The sequence below is a fragment of the Rhineura floridana genome, chromosome 3 (genome assembly GCF_030035675.1).
Source record: "Rhineura floridana isolate rRhiFlo1 chromosome 3, rRhiFlo1.hap2, whole genome shotgun sequence".
In the NCBI taxonomy this organism is placed as follows: domain Eukaryota; kingdom Metazoa; phylum Chordata; class Lepidosauria; order Squamata; family Rhineuridae; genus Rhineura; species Rhineura floridana.
The window spans coordinates 143,871,222-143,885,236 of NC_084482.1; the positions used below are offsets into that span (position 1 = coordinate 143,871,222).

Here is a 14,015-nt window from a genome sequence, read left to right on the forward strand (position 1 = left end):
CAGAAGGGAGAAAGGCCAAGCCAGCTCTGAGGGGAGAGGAGGAAGAGGAGGAGGCATCAAAAACAAAAGGAGAAGTACCAGCATGGCAGGATTGGGCTCAGGCTGATGAGGGGCCCCTGTGAGCTTCTCGGCTCCTGGCCAGTGCCCGACTTGGCTGCCTGCTAGCGCTGGCCCTGTCTGTGTGCAACTGCTATTAAGCATGCTGGTTACATGTCTGCTCTAACGGCTGCTCTGTAGAGACAGAGCAAAAGGATTCCTCCTGTCTTTCTAGTCTAAGAGACCCTAGTCCTTTTCATGTGTTATTTGAGTAAAAAGGATCAGGGTCCACCTGCTAGCCCCAACTTCACCCTGCATGTGTTCAAAGGCACCATTTGCACAGAGCCTATGTGCATATACCCAGCTGCATGTAGCCTTCAGTACATGTAATCCATGGCCCTCCATTTTCTAGGGGACCAGGTCATGCAAGCCTTCACAGATACGGGTGTACATAAGTTGGTTCTGTGAAAACAGGACTTTTGAACATGTGGAGGTCAAGGCAGGGTCAGTGGGCACAGTGCTGATTGTACCCAAATTTAAAAATGTTAAAAGGGCTTGAGGTTCTTAGACCAGAACAGAGAAGGAGCCAAGGGTGTGGAGCTTTCAGGGGATGATTACCTTAGCTGCGTGATGTATTCCCATGATACAGCACTAATGGTAACTTGCATGCCTGTTGTCCCTCCCAACCTTCTGGCTTTAAAGATGCACAAAAAGAGCCAAAGGGAGACAACAAGTATTAAGCAGGGCAGAGGAGCTCTCCAGAATGGAGCCGGCATCTTCAATATTACTTGCAGCGCTGTTTAAAGCTTATCTACTGTACATATCTGAAAACCCAGAAGCTCCACAAAACAAAGTTCCTTATACTGTACTGAAAAAAACCATGGCTTAACATTAGCATAAAGTTGCCGCATAAACTTAGAAACCTATTAAAACCTATGCAAATGTTTAAAAATTCCAGCACCAATGTGACTTAATAGACTTAGCATCCCAGTGTTGTTAATTCTGTGGAAATCAGGGACACAGTCTCTTAGGAAGTTCTCCTGTGCAAGCCCCACTGAGATGCATGGGACCTGCATGTTCTTACTTTTAGTGGTGCTTATATGTTTGGATTGTTTCCTTAGCTCATCCCTAGAAAACTTTGGATTTATGACATCAAATTAGTTTGAAAACCCAGCAATTACTATTGGAGAAAAAAAAATCTTGATTATACATGTATATCTTTCATTGATTAAAATCAAAGTGTAAGTCCACAGCAAACACATTTAGAAGTAACATCATGAAAATTTATTACAATATATATATATATTAACCTTACTATCCAATATTGATTTAGCCAACAATACTTTACATGTATTATTTACCCCTGTCATTTAGAATACATTTCTCCTTCTCAGGGTTTATCCCTGTGGAATCTGAGGTTTCTAGAAACAAAAGCAACACACCAAGAGTTAGTGCAGTGTTCAGTCCAACACACTTCTGAAGCACATCATGCAAAGTGGAAGGAAAGGAATCACCGGTTTTCAAAGTAATATAGCAACATGACATAAGTGGCTGCTCATTCCACCCTCCCAATATTATGTGATGCCAGTGCTGCAATTACAAGGGGAATGTGCGTGCGTGTGGGTGGGTTCTTAATGAAACCCACAACCCCCCCTGTGCCCTGATTCCCTCCAGTTTAACCAAATAATTTTGTTCCGAAAGGAGCAGCTAAGGGGGGTGGGAACTGCAAAAGTTAGGTGGCCAGAGGGCCTGCCCTCCTCTAAGTGAACCACAGTGCTATGCTCTTGCTGCAGCTTCATCAAATTTAAGTGCTCACAAAAGAAATAGGGTTCAAAAGCAAACTGCAGCACAGCCTTACACATCTCTCTGAATGTTAGTGTAAACTGTGTATGTAGCACCTATATTCAGAAAAGGATCATATTCAGAATCTGGATGCAGGAAGGGGGAACACACTAGATAATTATTTTTTCACAAATTGAAATTACATTCTACTTTCAGGAAACCCGTTGCACATGCACTCGTCTACCAAGGACCTCCTGCACACTTGCCACAGAAACCCTCTATGTGGGACAGGAAAGGTGAGGATGGAGAAATGTTCTAGGGTCACACTCTGTTCACATGGGTTTCTGGTCAGGCTTCACTGTTGCTTTGTATGACCCAAAAGTGCACCCAGATCACAACCAATAAACCCTGGCAGCTGTGAATTTTAGGGAAAGCTCAGTAATAGTGGAGTTGACATCGTTCAGAGAGCCTTGTTCAATACTACTGAACTTCTCATCAGGTAACCTGATAAGCTTGTTAGGAATCACAGGGGTCTCTGAACACAGTTTGAATACCATTGGCATAATGAGCACTACTGATATATGAACAAAAAAGAGTGGGAAGACAAACCGGCTTAAAGATTTGTCAGGTGGAACTGGTTTGCAAGTGTAGGGCCAAAGGCAACCAGTTTATCATCTTTGTGATGCTTCATATACAAAGTGGGTAAATAAAGGGCACTAGAGTGAGGGGGGGAGTACTTTCACAACAGATATTATTGTTACTACCACCACCACCACCTGCCCTTCACCCAGAGGTTCCAGGACGTGTTACAACAATTTAAAAACACATAATTAAACAAGCTAAACATAGAAATCTATGTTACTTTTCACTCTAAAAAAGTTTTAATTACAGAAGATGTCATTGTTTAAACAAGAAGTTGTTGCCTTCCAGAGTGACTCATTGCTTTGTGATCTTTATAGCCAATTCACAGCTGATGACATTTCCCATGAACTTTTTATCCTTATGCTACTCTCAGGAGAAGCACCGAAGTGCTATACCCTACCCTGCCCCATAGAAGATAATAGATTTCCAATTTCTAAAAATCACTTTTGAACACAGTTTTCAGCCACTATCGGGTATATCTGGAGAAACAGATTTCTTAGCATGGCAAAGATGACAAAGATGAATTCAGTTGTCATACAGCCGATTTTCCTTCCACTTTCATCAAGCTCATGCACAAATGTGCACATCTCAAACGTTTACGTGCACATCAAGCGTTGAAGAGGTATGGCAAGATAAAGGCCTATGTTTAGAAAAATCTTGAGTAAACACTGGCCTACACAATGTGTGCATTTCTCAAAGGCCAATTGCTTTCCCCCTGAAACTCCTCTTCCCTGCTACTTTTACCATGCAGAGTTCCAGACTCAAGTTTGCCAGACAGGCACAAGTTCAGTATGCAAGAACACTGATCTTCAACCTTTGGTCCCCAGATGTTCTTGGACTACAACTTCCATGATCCCCAGCCAGCTTAGCCACTGTTCAAGGGATCATGGTAGTTGTAGTCCAACAACATCTGAGGACCCAAAGTTGAAGAACACTGTACTGGAACACTGGAACTGAACTGCCTTCAAGTCGATCCCAACTTATGGCGACCCTATGAATAGGGTTTTCATGGTAAGCGGTATTCAGAGGGGGTTTACCATTGCCTTCCTCTGAGGCTGAGAGGCAGTGACTGGCCCAAGGTCACCCAGTGAGCTTCATGGCTGTGGGGGGATTCAAACCCTGGTCTCCCAGGTCGTAGTCCAACACTCTAACCACTACGCCACACTAGCAAGAGTAAAAGTAGCTGGAAGAGCTGGCAGGGGTGGGTGGGGAGACGGAGTATCAGAAGAAAAACAGCTGGCAGGAAGAGTTGAGCATGCTCTTTTCAGATGCAAATTGCCTCCTCCAAACCTGTAGGCATCCCCTCAGGTTTCATCACATACAGCTACAGTGTAGCTTGAAGCTTGCCCCACCGAACCACACAGAAGGCTTATTTGACACAAGTGGAACATTACCTAAAACTGAAGTTTGGAATGAAACTACTTCTTTAAACCACCACTACAGATGGCATTCATCAACTTTTGCGCTCTCACAAAGGCTAAAGAGCAGAAGGTTTCCATACTACATGGTTTCTAAAAATCTAAAAAACAGAGTTCTGGAAAATATGCAGGGTTTTGAAGATAGTTACTGGTGGCTATTTCAGCAATGTGGAATTGGCACAAAGGCTATCACAGAAGAAATATGTCCATTAGCTGTCGACTGTGGCCTTCCATTTGCAAACTGGGTTACTAATATATATTGAGTTAAAGATTCAGATTAGCTGACTCCATCCAGTCCATGATATATTTCTAATATGAGTTCTCTGTACTAAACATGTTGCCAGCTCCTGAATTAATCTTTTCCATGGCACAAAGAAATATATTAAGTGAAAGTAACTAGATATTGTATTGCTACCGGTGTCAAAGCTGATGATTGATTTCTCCCAGTGGTACTGCAATCTAATTTTATGCACAGTGCAGTACGATGCATGTCTACACAGAAGGATCTTCCACTTAGTTCTGTGGGACTCACTCCCGGATAAGTGTGTGTAGGACTGCACCCTCACAACACAAGTCTATGCATGTTTCCTCAGAAGTTCCATTTAGTTCAATGAATCCTGTTTCCAAGTAATTGTGCATAGAATTCCAGACTTATAGCACCATCATCATCAAAGTACAACATGTTTTACCAAAGGGATGGCTAACCTTTACCTCTCCAGATGTTGCTGGACGCCAACTCCCATCAACCCTGACCACTGGCCATCCTGGCTAGGGCTGATAGGAGTTAGAGTCATCTCAAGGGCTGCAGTTTAACCACTCCCACTTTGCAGGGTTGCAAAAAAACAAAAAACCAGTCTTTACAAGCAAGGCACTGAATAATGAATTTCCTGAATTCCTTTGTTTCCCCAGTTTGGTTTTAATAGCTAAGGAGTTGGACTGGGATTGGGGCGGGGAAACCAGCTTTTTAAATCTCTGCTTAGAGGCGCCTCTTCTGTTATATAAAAATGTAATCTATGAATGGGACAAACTATGTTTGGAAAACACACGTATTACACAAGTATACATATAAAGACAACCAGGGTTGGCTGCAGCTCTCTGTTAATGCCTACACTTAAGTCACAAACCTGAGTTTGCTGCTACATAATGTGCAGAATGACCCTCAGCTCACTGATTAGCTTGGAGCAAGTCTCCCTTCCCCCCTCTCCCTCTCCCTCTCCCCCCTCTCTCCCTCCCCCCCCCACACATACACAAAACCTTGCTTGCCTTACAGTTGTTGCTGATCTGAATACCTCGGAGAAAGGACAGAATACAAATATGGTTATTAAATCTTACTCTAAACACATTCAGCATGTTTCAGTGGAGCAGAAAGAGTAGTCCCAAAATGTTGTCATTCTCCAGCCAGCTACACAAGCGTCATATGCTCATTCTCTCTTGGACAACAGAAAAGTACTTCCATGCAACCCATTACAAAGGGGCATAAATGAGCAAGGATTTTTTCTATTGCCCTTCTGGCAGAGCAACCTAGTGCTGCTGTCCTTGGTGCCATTAATGCCTTGGTGGTTAACTCATCCCTCCCCCATGCTGTTTCCTTGACAAAAATGGTCTTCCCGAAAGCTGCTGTTTGTACCAGATGTTTTGTTGGGGAAGGGGGGTTGGTTTCAATCAGATACATGGCATGAGGGACATAGAGAAAGAGCCACAGCCCTGATCCATTATTTCAAAGAAAGAAAAAGACACCAGGAAACCAGTCATGGATCTCCCGCATCTTGTGTAGTTTGGTCATTATTTAATTCTTTGAGGATTGCATGCAGTGAGGTGGTGATCTAAAGAATATACTGGGGTGGAATGCAAAACAACAAAAACCCTAAATACAGTAATAATGTGTTTACAGTAATTAACAGTGCAACTCTATACATGCCTATTCAAAACTCCCTGTGAGCTCAGTGGGAAACTGGGTACAGGATTGCAGCCTGACTTTGTTACATAATTTTAATAATATAATCATTAATTTGAATAAACTAAAAAGTGCAAAGCAGCATCAAATCAAAGTGATTGAAATAAAGCTTGTTCTGACACTAAGGCTGTGAGCACACTAGTCACCTACAACAAAGAGTTTCCATTGGCCACAACTGAAGGGAGAATGGGTTGATCTGCTGATCAGTTGTGAAATCTCTTTGAAGCTAATTAAAAACACACACACTCAAGTTGTTCCCACCAGGTTTTACAGTGAAAAAGGGTGGCATTTGACTAGCGTTGTGTGCCTCCATTTTCAGAAAAGAGAGGCGGAGATGCACTGGAGCCGGCAGAGCAGTGAGTGTGTTTTTATCCTAAATGGAAGCAGAGATTTCCCCTCTGTGGAATTTTCTCACATCTCACAAAACTGAACAATGTACCTCACCTTCACCATTTAAGGCATGATTATTATGGTTCGAAATCAAACTTGGAAAGTTTTCCACTACATGAAACAGATTTCAGTTCAAGAAGAGAGTGTCTTTATGCAGAGCTGGGGGGGGGGAACCCAGGGGCCTAAAAAGTGGGCTCCAGCATCTAGGAGTCTGAAGTGCTTTTCCACCCTTAATGCAGAGCTTTAGTGCCTAAAATTATAGAGGCTCCAAAATATATCAAAATATATCATACCAGGTAGGATTCAATTTTCACTGTCTCCTCCACTCCCCAACTTACTTTAAAGGCTCATATTGATAAAATGAACTACAAATATGTTTTGAAGCAACTAGCCTCACATGCAGAATGTTTATAGAAGTTAGTGCTGAACTGAATGCCACACATTATCAACATCTTAAGTATGTTAAATCAATTAAGCAGAGATGAATTATGTAAGGTCTGTGCAAAAGCCAACTACCTGGGTTGGATTCAGACTAAGTTGAATCCTGGTTTCCATAACTAAGGGTGCTTTCACACTGCACTTTATTCCGTTATTCTGAAAATTTCTTACCTGGTAATTTGCGCATTATATTTGAGCTTTCACATGACATACCAGGTAGCTCTGGAATTCTGGTGGAATGTAGTGCAAGTGTAGCGCTAATTCCCACAATAAATGATACCAGAAATAATCCATTAGCAAGGCTGGGAACACGGAAGATTGCAGGAGTTTTGCGCTAGCTGCTGCTGCTCACATGACAGACATCCCAGCATGCAGTGCGTTCCCACCCTTTAGTCGTGTGGGTGTTTGGCCTGACGAAAATGTGACAGTATTCCAGCATCGGCGCAGATAGCGGCAGCATTTCTCCTGTCGATACAACTATTAATTATGTCAGATGGTAAAGGGAGAGGGGTTGCATGGTGACAGGATGAGATACTAGACCTCCTAAACCTATGGGGTGAAGAAAAAATCCAGCTCCAATTAAAGAGCAGTCACAGAAATATAGATATTTTCGAGGACATTTCAAAAGAAATGAAGAAAAGGGGCCATAATAGACAGAGCATGTGCAACTGAAGGAGCCACACAGTACTTCCTCCCTGTCTTTTGTTGGTTCAGATTTTATATTATAAGATTATTGGGGTGGGGACCAGTTCTCTGTGAAGCCCAATGCACACTGATGGGTCCTATTTAAACAAACAAGCAACATTACTCATGACTAATTGGAGTCTGGATCCACATCTCAGAATTTTATTAGTTTGTGTCGTAACTACAAGGAGATGCAGCTCTACCAAAGTAAGCTATTATTATTATTATTATTATTATTATTATTATTATATCCCCCCTTCCTCCCAGCAGGAGCCCAGGGTGGCAAACAGAAGCACTAAAAACATTAAAGCATCATAAAAACAAACTTTAAAACACATTAAAACAAAACATCTTCAAAAATGTTACTTAAAAAAAGCTAGGAAAACATCTACAATTAAAAACATTTTTAAAAAGAAAGTTTAAGAACATATTAAAAAGCAATTCCAACACAGATGCAGGCTGGGATAGGTCTCAACTTAAAAGGCCTGTTGAAAAGTTTGATAGAAATATCTATGGGCTATAGGTACATTTTTAACCTGCAAAGTTTTTTGCCTATTAGTGAATTTCCCTGCTTTTTAATCTGGGAGGTAAGAAATGGGATCCTGTCAAGGTTGCTGAGAATGGATCGATTATTTGCATGCTTATTGAGTTCAGTGGGATTTACTACCCTGCAATCACGCTTGGGATAGGTGAAACTGACCACAGGGGATGGGGAGGGGAGGGGAGGAGGGAGGGGAGGAAAGGCAGAAGGGAGGACTGGGATGGGAGCAGGCAGGAGGGGGAGGGGAGAAGAAGGACAGGTTTGATCATTTGTTTACTGAGTTCAGTGCGATTTACTCCTGTGCAATCATGCTTAGGATAGGTAATACTGACCGGGGGGAGGGAGGACTGGAGTGGGCAGGGGAGGAAGAAGAAGGAAGAGGGGGGAGGAGGAAGGGAGAGGAGAGGGAAGGAGGGGGAAAGCAGGTCTGATCACTTGCATGGAGTTCAATGGGATTTACTCCTATGCAATCATGGTTAGGACAGGTAAAACTGACCATGGGAGAGGAGGGGGAAGGGGGAAGGAGCACATTGGAGGGGGGCAAAGGAAGGGGGAGGGGAGGGCTGGTTTGATCATTTGTAAGCTTATAGAGTTCAGTCGTATTTACTTCCGTGCAATCATGCTTAAGATAGGTAAAACTGACCATGGGGAGGAGGAAGGGGAGGGGGAGGAAGGGGAAGGGGGGATTGGAAGGGGATGGGGAGGGAGGGGCAAAGGAAGAGGGAGACAAGGGGCAAGAGGGAGGGGATAGGAGGGAGAATGGAGGGTGGGTTTGATCTAGGGTTGTCAGGCTGAGGGCCTGAGAATGATTCTGTATCTTTAAGAGAAGAGAAAATTCAGCCAAGTACAGGTTTTCTTGCAACACTGTAATGGGAAAAACCACAAGGTGAAATTCTCCCTTCCCCCTGCACAACTTTTAAAGATACAGAAGACCGCTTGGAGGCTGGGCCTGGCAACCCTAGTTTGATTATTTGCATACTTTTTGAGTTCAATGGGATTTACTTTTGTGCAATCATGTTTGGAAATGGAAATGGATTGCCTTCGAGTAGACCAAACTTATGGCGACCCTTTGAATAGGGTTTTCATGGTAAATGGTATTCAGAGGTGGTTTTACCATTGCCTTCCTCTGAGGCTGAGAGGCAGTGACTGGCCCAAGGTCACCCAGTCAGCTTCATGGCTGTGTGGGGATTTGAACCCTGGTCTCCCAGGTCCTAGTCCAATACTGACCCGGGGGCGGGGCAGGGAGGGGAGAGGATGAGATTGGGTGGGTGGACACTGGGCAGAGGGGAAAGCCCTTTCCTTTTGAAAAAGAAAACATTGTGAACAGTATCGTTGCTTTTCAGCATTTCCCTCACCTTTTTATTCTACAGCAGGCACATGTAGCCTTCCACCCAAATTTAAAACAAAGCTGCCCCTGGCCACATCCACACCAGGTCTTTATTTCACTTTAGACAGTCATGGCTTCTCTCAAAGAATCCTGGGAAGTGTAGTTAGTGAAGGTGCTGAGAGTTGCTAGGAGACACCCTGTTCCCCTCACAGACCTTTAATAAGAGCAGCTGACTGCTAAACCAGTCTGGCCACTGGAGCTCTGTCAGTGGAATAGGAGTCTCCTCTCAGCACTGTTCACAAATTACACTTCCCAGGATTCTCTGAGGGAAGCCATGACTGTCTCAAGTGAAATCACAGTCTGGTGTGAGTGGGGGCCCCTGATTAGCCAAGCCCAGCAGCTGTGAGGCTTTTAGAACACTGACAGTTGGTTCTTACTGAGCATGCCCTGCGTTATCATAGGGTTCCAGCCAAAATTTCTTAAATTAATTAAAAATCAGCCAGACATTTTTTTTACCTTTAAACTGCAGAAGATGAAGGTCAGAGTATGGGGCAAGGTCAGTATTAAGATTACAGGTACTCTGTGAATATAGCTGATTTTTAATTAATTTCAACAGATTATGAGAACTCTCAGAGAAAAAAGTCCAAAAGGGCTCTGGGGTTTTTTTCTCTCTTTTTAGACTTTAAACTCTCTATTCTCTCTGACTGTTTTGTGTATCGCCGTGAAAATTTAGAGGGTTGTTAAGGAAGCATTTCTGAGTTCAGGACTATAAGTTTTGTAAGGTTTTGTTTTGAAATAAGCTTATGGGAAGCATCAGAAAGGCGTGGGGGTATTTTCAATTTAACATTGCGGAATTGTGAAAAATCCACGCTGGCTATAGTATACAGCCACTCTCGTGGCTGTATAATACCGATGACTCTCAGAGATGGAGAAGTGATTGTAAATAGGCATCAAGCTGTAAAAATAGATAACCTTCAATAAGGGACTGGAAAGTTATCTGAATGTTGATTGATATATGACTGGCTGATCTATGATTTATGTAAATACATTTGCCTTTAAAAGAAACATTAATAGATAAAGTACGCTGAACCTTGGAGATATCCCTTGTTGAACACAAGCTGGTCACTGCAGTTCTCAGTTAACTGCACAGAGAAACAATTTGGACTCAAAACAGTCTCACATTTGTCCTGTGCAAAAGTGAGAGAAAAACCTGGAAAGACTAAAAACACTCAAAGCCAGGCACTTGATGTTTTCCTGGACACTTTACTGCTGGATCCAGCCCTTGTAGCTCATAAAGGGAACACAAAGTATTTGAAAAGGTCACAAAGTTGCCAGATTTGTTCAAAAGGTGTGTATTCCAGATTGATGTGTAAATACAACTGCAACAGATATAAACAAACATTTGACTGCTAGATCATTCAGACAGCTTTGAGGTGTTTCTAAGAAATAGCATGTTGAAAGTTTCATGTAGTCCCTGAAGAGGCAGCATTATGATAGGGCAACCGAAGAAATCTGCTAGCACTCCAACTTACTTAGAATTCTCCTGCTTGGCAAGTTGTTATACAGCTGTTCAGCATTGATCTGCAAAGCACGGTAAAATTCTTGACATGGTTTGTCACCTTCCTTCTGCAAGTGGGCTATAAGATTTGACAGCCGACTATGAAGAGAAGCTTTGGGATTTCGAAACTGCAGGGAGGGAGCAGAGGGAATGTATTGATTAGAGACAACGTAAAAAACTGGATTTCACCACAACAAATAGCCACGTTAAAGCAACCTCCGCCTCACAGGGTACAACACCAGCTTTATATTTCATTTAAATGTACCTTACAGCAGAGCACATGATTCTATCAGAAATCGTTTATGGTGCTTCCCTGACATGACAGGCAGTTGTTTCAAAAGAGAATAAATAACAGACATTCTATATTATCTAACAGGGTCAGGGACACACACACACACAATAGGGAAAAAAGCAGCAGTGTTCATCCTTTAACTCTTTGTAGAAGAACTAAAAAACTATAAATGCAACACTACCGTGAAATAATTTTGGTGCTTTGAAGCTATATATATATATATATATATATATATATAACTTCAAATATAAGTAGTAGTAGTAGTGTGTGTGTGTGCGTGTGTGTATTCCCAGCCAAGCTGCTCCCCACCCCCCAGCCACTACACAGGGATCTAAAACAAAAGAACAGCCTGCTGGATCAGGCCAGTGGCCCATCTCATCCAGCAGCTTGTTCTCATAGCGGCCACCCAGATGCCCATGGGAAGCCTGCAAGCAGAAACCGAGTGCAAGAGCACTCTCCCCTACTGTGTTTTCCGGCAACTGGTATTTGGAAGAATACTTCCTACGACTATGGAGGCAGACTATAATCATCATGGCTAGTAGCCACTGATAGCATTATAAAAAGGTGCTTGCACTTTTTCTACTTGAATAGTGCTCATGAAAGCTACGTTATTTGCTTTTACACGTAGCCAAAGATGTCTTACATGTGCTTAACATGAACATCTCAGAATTAAGATGCAGCTGATAAAGCATCTCAGTCCTAGTGACAAAGCATTTAAGGTACCAAGCTCATTAGAGAGCCCTGTGAGTTCAGAAGCAGGGTGAGGAGGCCTGCATACCTTCCTTCCCCCACCCCAGCCACCTGCTCTTTTCACCTAACAAATCCCAAACTCCAGATTTCTACATGCAGGTAGAAGCCAGCAAGGGTGTGTGGGCTCTTCAGTGTATTGTTCAGAATGTCACATGTACAACTATCTGCCTACTGGGCAGAAATCATGGGTATACGCTTGGGGCGTGTGCTCTAGGGGAACACGTTTGTTGTTGAGGCTGAGGCCGCTGACCTGGACAAGCTTACAGGATGGTGGACGGGACATTTAGGGACATGGTAGAGGCACCGCACTCCCAAGGTGACAGCTCCTAGACTGTCATCGAAAATGATTGCTTTGGAGAAGGAGGGGATCACTCTGGGAACAAGGGAAAAGAGACCCTGTTCCTTGGGGAATGAACAGATACTCTATCACACCAAGGATGCTCCTTGGGGAGTGAGGTGCTGCTGGGAGTGGGCAATTCTATCATTAGGGAAATCAATTACTTGGTTTGTGATGGGTGTGTAGACTGCATGAAGACCTGACATGAAAGGTACCGATGTCGTGCATCATCTAACTTACCTGAGACAAATGGGGGCAGGTTGTGGCACTTGTTGGCATTAATGGGGTGAATAAATGTAGTTCTGTGGTCCTGGAAGCATCATTTAGGTTGCTAGGTGTTAGCTTGAAAGCCAGGAGCTTCAAGGTAGCTTTCTCTGAAATGCTACCCATTCCACATCCAGGTAGAACAGAGCTGAGGAATCTCAATGATGGTGGTGTCAGGAGGAGGGTATTGGATTTGTTAGGCACCGGGAAAGTGCAAGTTTCAGACAAGCCAGGCGCATGCAAAAGGAATGAGCTCCAGTTGCACCAAAATGGGAACCGGCCTGCTGACACTTAAAAAAGGGAGCAGAACAGTTTTTCAGCTGATGTCTGGGGGAAAAACCTGCTTCAGGCTAATGAGGAGTGCCTGGTTCAGGATACATCATACCCAAGCAATGACAGTGAAAATGTTTTTGATTGTCTAAATGGGAGAGAGGTGGAGGTGGGCAATAAAAGCACAGGGGCACATGACAGTGATTCAAGGGGGCCAAAGCACAATGGCAAAAACATTTGAAGAGAGAAACCATATGTAGGTGTTGATAGGCTAGCTAATGCTAGAAACCTCCAAGTCAAGATGGGCAAGCTGGAGTGCTTGGCGTTAAAGGAGACCAAAGATCTATATAGATATAGATCAGCTATAACTATAGTGAGGCCTGCTTGTGGGTTTCTTGGAACAATGTGGCTGGCCACTGTGACGATGCTGGAACAGATGGGTCTCTGATCTGTTCCAGTAGGGCCCTTCTTAGGTTCTTATATGGCAGATGTCTATCCTGCAGTTTTTAGGACAAGTTAATGATTATCTTGACATCTATACTAAGCCTTCAACAATGGTCAGTTCCTGAAATGGCCAGTAATTAATTGTCACTTGGGGTGTGATTGGTCCTGGGTCTGAACGTCATGCAAGCCCTATTGGTGGAGATAGATAGATAGTTTATTACGACCATATGGTCAGCAAACCTATTGGTGGAGGAAGGAAAGCCAATGTGATCTATAATTAGGGTGTTAGACAAAGACTGGGGAGACCCAAGTTCAAATTGCCTCTGACTGGATGCCCTTGGGCCAGTCAGTGGCATAACCTACCTTACAGGGTGCTTCTGAACTTGGAGTCCACATAAACATGTGGCATGGGCTTGATGTATACTGAACTATGGCACCATTTAGCCAGTCCTATTTATTTTGTAAACTCTGGTTTTCTGTGAAATTCTGATTTCAGTACAAGAACATTTCGGTGTTCTTGATCAGTGCTACATGCTACACCTTTCTGATTTCTTGAGGAGACAGAAATCCCCAGATGCATAGAGATCAGCCTAACTCGTCATTAATTAGACTTGCTCACCATAATTAGACTTGCTCACCAGTAAGAATTTAAAATCACAGCCAATACATCACCCATAAACATTCCCGCTTGGAAGTTAGAAAAGATTTATGTGCATGTACAACAGCAGCCTTCTATTTGGGAATGCAGTGGTTGTTTCATTAGTGTGAAAAGGTATGCTTGTCTGTGAAAGCAAAAAGAGATAACTGAATCTGGTGAGACAGACAAAAAATTGTTCCTAACTGGATGTTTGGATTGGAAAGAGAGGACAACAATGACTCTTGGTTCTA

The 14,015-nt window shown here is 43.1% G+C and overlaps 1 protein-coding gene across 6 annotated transcripts in view; it reads right to left on the bottom strand.

The window, feature by feature from the left end:
- CARD19 (caspase recruitment domain family member 19) overlaps nt 1-14,015 on the bottom strand; it is a 59,189-nt gene that overhangs the window by 11,587 nt on the left and 33,587 nt on the right. For 4 of the 6 annotated variants that reach the window (XR_009761479.1, XM_061618198.1, XM_061618199.1 and 1 more), the window contains exons 3-4: nt 10,745-10,898; nt 1,398-1,457 (exon numbers count right to left, since the gene is read on the bottom strand). Coding sequence is in view for 5 of the 6 variants with exons in the window: in XM_061618198.1 (XP_061474182.1) it covers nt 1,398-1,457; nt 10,745-10,898 (214 nt within the window). In the remaining variant the exon portion in view is untranslated. Of the gene's footprint in view, nt 1-52; nt 731-1,397; nt 1,458-10,744; nt 10,899-14,015 lie in introns of those variants that run through there. The other 2 variants (XM_061618202.1, XM_061618201.1) reach the window with 2 other exon arrangements.